Raw genomic sequence first — 7,019 nt, forward strand, 5'->3', positions numbered from 1 at the left:
AATAAGAATGATGAAATACCAGTCGCAGGCAGGTGTTTTAAAGAGCATCCTCATGATGAAAATGACAATGAGTGATATGAAAATCCTTCAGTCACTCAGACAAGACAGAGACAGGGCCTTAGGGGGTTTGTTTGTTTGTTTGTTTGTTTGTTTGTTTGTTTTATAGTTTGCCTCAAATGAAATGTACATGATGACATTTTGACCAGTTACACCCATGGAAAATGCCTCTCAATTTTTAATTTTCCACTGGACATGGAAAGATGAGTCAACACAGATTTATTTATTTGTTGCAAAAGAATCTGTGACAATCTTCTACTATATCAGAGCATGGAGAATCAGTATTGTGGTTAGTTGAATCTTAACTAGCCTGTGAGATTATGGCTGGGACCATATCTTTCTGTGACCTCGCCTGTAGAATTTTGCAAAGCTACTTATTTTTTTTTTCAGGGAGTTCTTCAGCCATCCTTGTTTTGTTATTCAGAAGTGTGAAGACTCTGTTCCTTAAACCATCAGGAAATTCCACTCATTTGGTAGCCATTAGACAGATCCCAGGACTCCAGCCTTGCTGTACCTAGGTCTTTAGAATTAAATTTAATGTAGAAAAATCTCCTTATCCCAGTTAGACTTAGCATAGCTGTGCTGAAGCTATTCACAGTGAAAATTTCCCAGTAATACTAGTGATTCAGTTATGAGTTTATGTCACTTGATCATACTGAGATGGCCGTCAAGCTGAACTCGGGTGTTGCCTTTACCTCTCTAGATGTCATCACTAGCACAACCAAAGAATTTCCAGATGTCCCTACAAGTGCAAATGGGATGACTAAAAATGACCACAGCCATATCACCAGTGAGTTGATTGTCTTTTATTTGATATTTTCTTTACTCAGCAATTATTTTCAGCACCTTTTCAGACACTCTGGCACATGGTGGGTATACACTGGTGTCCTAAAGATTATGACCCACTGGAGATGCAAAATAATCACACAATGGAACTGGTTTATGACAAGAGTTCTGAGAAAGTGTTCTCAGAATCTAACAGAAAGATCTGATTTTAACTGGAGACTAGGAAATGCTCTAAAGTGCTTATAGTTCAAATTAAAATCTGAAAGAATAAAACGAAATAAGAATTAGTCAGTTGAAAAGTGGAAAAAACATTGCAGGCTTATGAAAACATTATTTGAGTCAAGAAAGATTGTTGTAATAAAGAGTATTCCTGTAGCTCAACTAATAAAAATTATGTCAGTGCAAAATGCAGTTCCTCATTCTACATCTTGAAAGAGCAAGTGATTCAGTGCAGTTTGAACCTGCACAGAGATCATGGTTATTAAGTCATAGGAACAGTAAATAATTTCACCATTGGGGAGCATGCTCTGTTGACTAGTGAGCCACATAACCTTTCATATGGGTGGTCATACAATTGCACATCACTATAGCATCACCCCACACATATCATGAGGAAGAAACTGATGACAAAGTTCTAACGAATAGCTTCAAGATACAGGCTTCCTAGCTCCAAGAGAGGCATGATTGGAAAGGTTGAATCTCCACTACAAAATCTGTGTTCAAAGGATGATTCATCTGCCTTAGTGCAAAACTTGCTTTGAACCTTTTCTTTTTTTTCATTTTCTAAAATGTTGGTTGTAAAATGTTGGCTCTTATATGCTTTCCAGATGTAACCTAGTAAGTTTTGACTTGATGAATAGAACTCTACTCAGTCCTACACTTGTTATTTGTATGAACTCTCTAGCCATTGGTAGAGACAATGTACCATGTGGTTATGAATAGAACAACATGAGCTTCAAAGATACCTTCATTGTTTCCTATGGCAGGTTGAGATGGGAGGGTCATCAGGGAAATTGAAAATGTGTGTTGTATGAAAAGGATAAGCCTTTAGATTTAATCATAATGATATACATGGCAATTATCATGAGGCTGTAGCCAAAACTATATAAACATACAAAGTATTTACAGCACTAATTTTTTTCAATGATAAAATAAAAAATAAAAACTCAAGGCTTCATGTACCGTAGGTAACTACTCTAGCACTGACCTGTAGTCCCAACCTCATGAAAGTAATATTTTAAGTCAAGCCTTTAATTCCCAATCCCTTTGAAACTTTACTGTATAAAAATCAATAATAAAAACTAGGAAATAAAAGAAACATAAACCTTATCACCACCCACAAGCAATTTATCACCAATTTAAAACATTCAAGAAAAAAAATCAACCTAGATAATTTTTGTTCAAATTATCTGTGTAAATTAATATCAAACATGGCTAGAGTATGAGTGCAGGTACACTCAGTGGACCAGAAGATGCCGTCAGATCCCTTAGAGAGCTACTGTTTTGAAGTTGTGAGTTACCTGACAGGTGCTGGGAACTGAACCTGGGTCCTCTGCAAGAGCAACAAGTGCTCTTAACACTGAGCTGTCTTTCCAGCCCCACGATCTGTAATTCTCATTACTTTTTTTTGTGAATGCTTCAATGGAGGCGTAAAAATATATTAAAAGGTGGATTTGAGTCCAAGAAACTTGTATTTTTTTCAGAAAATTATTAATTTCTTAAGGTATGGTAGAGTGTTTGCCTAAGCATGTGTAGGGATCTAGATTTGATTCACTGGCACTGAATGAATGAATGAATGAATGAGTGAGTGATATATAAATAAATAAATAAATAAATAAATAAATAAATAAATAAATAAATAAATAAAATATATGTCTGAGAACATAGCTTAGCTATTAGAAAACTTAACTAGTATGCCATAAACCCTGGTTTAATCTTCAAAGCCTCATAAGTTAGACATGGAAGCATAAATCTACAATCTGCCACTCAGGAGGTAGAGGAAGGAGGATCAGGAGTTCAAGGTTATTCTCAGATACATAGTGACTTCCAGGCAACCTAGAATACATGAAGCCCTGTCTCAAAAACACAAACTGTATGACTAAGAAATTTTCTTCAAGTATTGTTAGAAGAAAAAAAAAGCTTGAAATAGTTTGACCAACATTAAGAAACAGATTAAATTAACTATAGTACTGAAGAATTAACCAGGCATGGGACAGAATGAGATGTATCTCTACACATTGCTATGAAAATAACTCTGTGTTCTAAGAGGCCTGGAACAGACTAGTATGCAAGTATGCACTCATTCATAATATATGGAATATATATTTATAATATAGGGAATATATATTTTTAATATATATTTATGGCATGCATGCATATACATATATGTTCTTGTAGTCATAAAAAATTGCTGATAGGATACTTAACTATTAAGTTGTCATCGCCTATAAAAAGGAATGTATGGTCATAGTCAGTAAACACCTCATAATCCTTGGGGAAAATATGTCTCTTCCATATGAGAAGTTAATGTTTTTGTGACATTGAGGATTACACATGGCCCCTCATGCATGCTGAGCAAGTACTGTACCACTGGGATACACTGAGCTATAGAAATCCCTTTGTTTTTCCCAAGGCCAACATTTAGTACTAATGTTCATCCCTTTCGCCCTTTTCAGGTATCCCCATTAATAAGCCCAGAGAGGGAATGTCCTGGCCTGTGGTTATAGCGGCTTTGCTGTCCTTCTGCACAATATTGTTTGGGCTTGGAGTAAGAAAATGGTGTCAGTACCAAAAAGAAATGTGAGTATATCAAGATATGTAAAGACATCTACACTTTCTATCATAAAATATTCACTTGATACAAAAACTACATGGCATTCATTCCTCTCATAATTTAATGAGCAAGCCAGCTTCTAAAAGCTCGGAGAAAACATACAGTTTTCCCAGGATCATTCAGTGAAGGCTCAACACACAGATCCCGACTCGGTCTCCCTCTCTGCACTGGCTTGCCTGGGTGGAACAGCAGATTCTGCGCACAGGTCAGTAGGCATGAAACAAGAACCACGCCTCACCTCGCCACATCGATAAAACTGATTGTCTTCTTTGAATCGTCATTATTTTTTCATTTTCATGCATTTTTGACCTGACTGGGATCAGCTGGGCCCAGATGCTCGTGTGAAATTGAGTAAGAAAAGTAATTTTTAATAACTTTCCAGCTGCTCTCCATAGAGTGGGCTTCCCCCACCCGTTCCGTTTTATCACAAGAGCAGGGAAAGAGTCTCTTTATATTCCTAACTTCTCAATGCAGCAATCTGAAGTGGGTGTCAGGGTTAACTTCCCTTTTTCTGATTCAGTTATTGGGGATGAGCCTGGACTAGGCTGTGATTCCAGGAGAGCCCACAATACACAGTGCTGATCTCCATGTGTTTGCTATCTAATACAACAATCATCACTCACTGCACAGCATCATCTTCCCGGAGTACCCCTGAAGACCATAATAGGTATGCCCAACAAGCATCCTACCTACCACATGCATCTCAGAAAAGCTATGAATTTCATGCTAATTAAAAACACAATCAATATTGTTTTTTTTTATCCAAAGATTGTATCTTGGACACTATACAACCTTAAGAAATTCAAAATTTTTCTGAAAAAAAGTACAAGTTTCTTAGACTCAGATACACATTTTGATATATTTTTAAATAGTCACAAGCAAGGCAATAAGGATTACAGATTACGGGGCTGGAAAGATGGCTCAATGCTTAAGAGCACTTGCTGCTCTTGCAGAGGACCCAGGTTCAGTTCCCAGCACCTGTGTCTGGTAGCTCACAGCCTCATGTAACAGTTGTTCTGATTGCCTCTTCTGGTCTTTGAGGGGACCTGCCCTCAAAGCTGACATGCACATAAACAAAAATAAACCTTTTGAAATTAGGAGTGTTTATATTAATATAAATAGAAGTACAAAAGGAGTGAGTTTTTCAATTATTCTCTGCTTAAATATCTGTTATATGAAGACAAAAGCATACAAAATAGTCTCTTTCTCTCCCCCTCCCCCTCAACCCTCCCCGTTCTCTTCACTCATTCTCTCTCTAAATTGAGATACTATTGATTGCCAGAGCATAGACACAAAAATTCTCACAGATATATCCCTATTTTCTGCTATCAAAATATCTTGGACATTGGCACAACAAAATACCTCATGAACCTGGATGCTTGGTGTGTGCATAAGACAGAGATACATCGTGCTAAAACAAAATACGCTTTGCACAAAGACAACTTCAGGCATGCATTATCCTGCCAACCGACCCAGGAGGAGTACAGGAACAGCTTGCTTCCCACTTGTACCAGAGCCTCACCTTGTACATGAGAGTGTGCAAAGAGGCTGAGAGGTTAGAGTTGGCAAAGTTGCTATTTGAAAAAGTCCTTGAATTTTATGTTTCTGCCTCTAGAGGGATGTTCTACCCATGTAAGAGGAAAGCTCCTTCCATTAGGAGGCAGTTGCCATGGAGATTATGGGATCTAGTTACAAGACTTCAATTGCTGCTGGTCTGCTTCTTTTAAGCAAGTGCCTTAAAACCTCTATGCCTCAACTCTGTCAAACAGTGATTATAATAATTTTTAGGTACAAAATAAATACCAGAATCAAAATCACTTTGCAAACTATAAAATACATTAACAATATGTGTGTGTGTGTGTGTGTGTGTGTGTGTATGTGTGTGTGTAAAACCAATATTAATTAATGGTAAAATGATTTGCGGAGTTAAGCTGACAAAAATTCTAAGAAGATAGAGTTATCTCTTCCTCATCAATATATCTCTAATTGTAAAAAAATACCACCTCATGGGCAGATGCAAAGGGATGGGAAATGAACGGGATCAAGATACATGATGAAAAAGACATATAGAATAAATTTTTTTAAATGCTACCTCATATTCTCAGCACTGAAAGAGAAATGTTTTCTTCCCAGCATGGAAAGACCCCCACCTTTCAAGCCACCACCTCCTCCCATCAAGTACAGATGCATTCAAGAACCCACTGGACATGATCTGCCTTGTCATGAGATGGAGGCACTCTGAGCTTCGGAGCTTTGCCACACAGCAGAGCATTTCTGGAGTCCTGTTGAGAGGTAGACACCGTCCTGTATTAATATCATCACCAACCAGCCGAGCCTCTGCTGCAGCACAAATGAATGCTGGAAATAAATGAGTTGTTTTCCCATCGCCTTGCTTTCCTTCTTCTGCACACACTCGGGATGTAAACAAGAGTTAGAACAGTGGTTCTCAATCTGTAGGTCGCGAGCCCTTTGGCAAACTTCTATCTCCAGAAAATGTTGGCATTACAATTCATAACAGTAGCAAAATGACAGTTACAAAGTAACGATGAAAATAATTTTGTGGTGGGGGGGGGTCACCACATGGGGAACTGTATTAAGGGGTCCAAGCATTAGAAAGGTTGAGAGCCACCGTGCTAGAGGATAAAGCAATGTTTACACTCAGTGCAAGTTCTAGAGACTCCCTTGCTTATGTAAGAAGCCCACATCAGGCTGCTTCATTTTTTTAAAGTGCTCTCTTTCCATTTCTTACCTTAATATTCTGGAAGAGGAGAGTGATTTCTGGCATACACTCTGTATTGGTTAAATTTTTTGCTAGTGTTTGAATATCTGACAGTAAGCAATTTCACACACAAAAAGGGGGGCTTATGCCAGCTCATGGTTTAAGGAATACAGACCATCCTTGAGGGGAAGGCAAGGTGGCATGGAGCGGCTGCTTGTAACATGATACTGACTGGAAACAGAGCCAACCTGTAACCCCTTAGCCCTTCCCCTCTCACCTCACATCTGCCAGCCAGATCCCATGTCCAAAAGGTTCCATGACCTTTGGACATTGTCAACAGCTGAGGACCAATTGTATAAACATGAGCCTGCGGGAAACATTTTACAGTCACACCATAAACATGCCCATACAAAAATCTTCTGGATGGTTTCCCATCATGCTAAACTAGCTGCCAAAATTGTGATCCTCTCTGACTTTTGTCACGATCTCTGAGGAAATCCTAAGACAAAAATGTCCAAATTCTCACAGCAATTCCAAATGTTCACAAAAGGTCTTCAGCCTGAAATTCTGTCACTCATTTTCACTGAAGGCAAATACATCACCCTGTACAAGACCCACATTTCC

At 38.3% G+C, this 7,019-nt stretch overlaps 1 protein-coding gene across 1 annotated transcript in view; it reads left to right on the forward strand.

Moving 5' to 3' along the window:
* The window catches only part of Cd96 (CD96 molecule), a 101,102-nt gene extending 95,040 nt beyond the window's left edge, over window positions 1-6,062 (forward strand). The window contains exons 14-16 of the mRNA XM_059277434.1: window positions 761-847; window positions 3,519-3,642; window positions 5,810-6,062. Of these exons, the coding sequence (XP_059133417.1) occupies window positions 761-847; window positions 3,519-3,642; window positions 5,810-5,918 (320 nt within the window). The 3' untranslated portion in view covers window positions 5,919-6,062. The remainder of the gene's footprint in view (window positions 1-760; window positions 848-3,518; window positions 3,643-5,809) is intronic.
* The last annotated feature ends 957 nt before the right edge of the window (window positions 6,063-7,019 follow it).

This window comes from Peromyscus eremicus, chromosome 12 (assembly GCF_949786415.1).
Source record: "Peromyscus eremicus chromosome 12, PerEre_H2_v1, whole genome shotgun sequence".
Lineage (NCBI taxonomy): Eukaryota > Metazoa > Chordata > Mammalia > Rodentia > Cricetidae > Peromyscus > Peromyscus eremicus.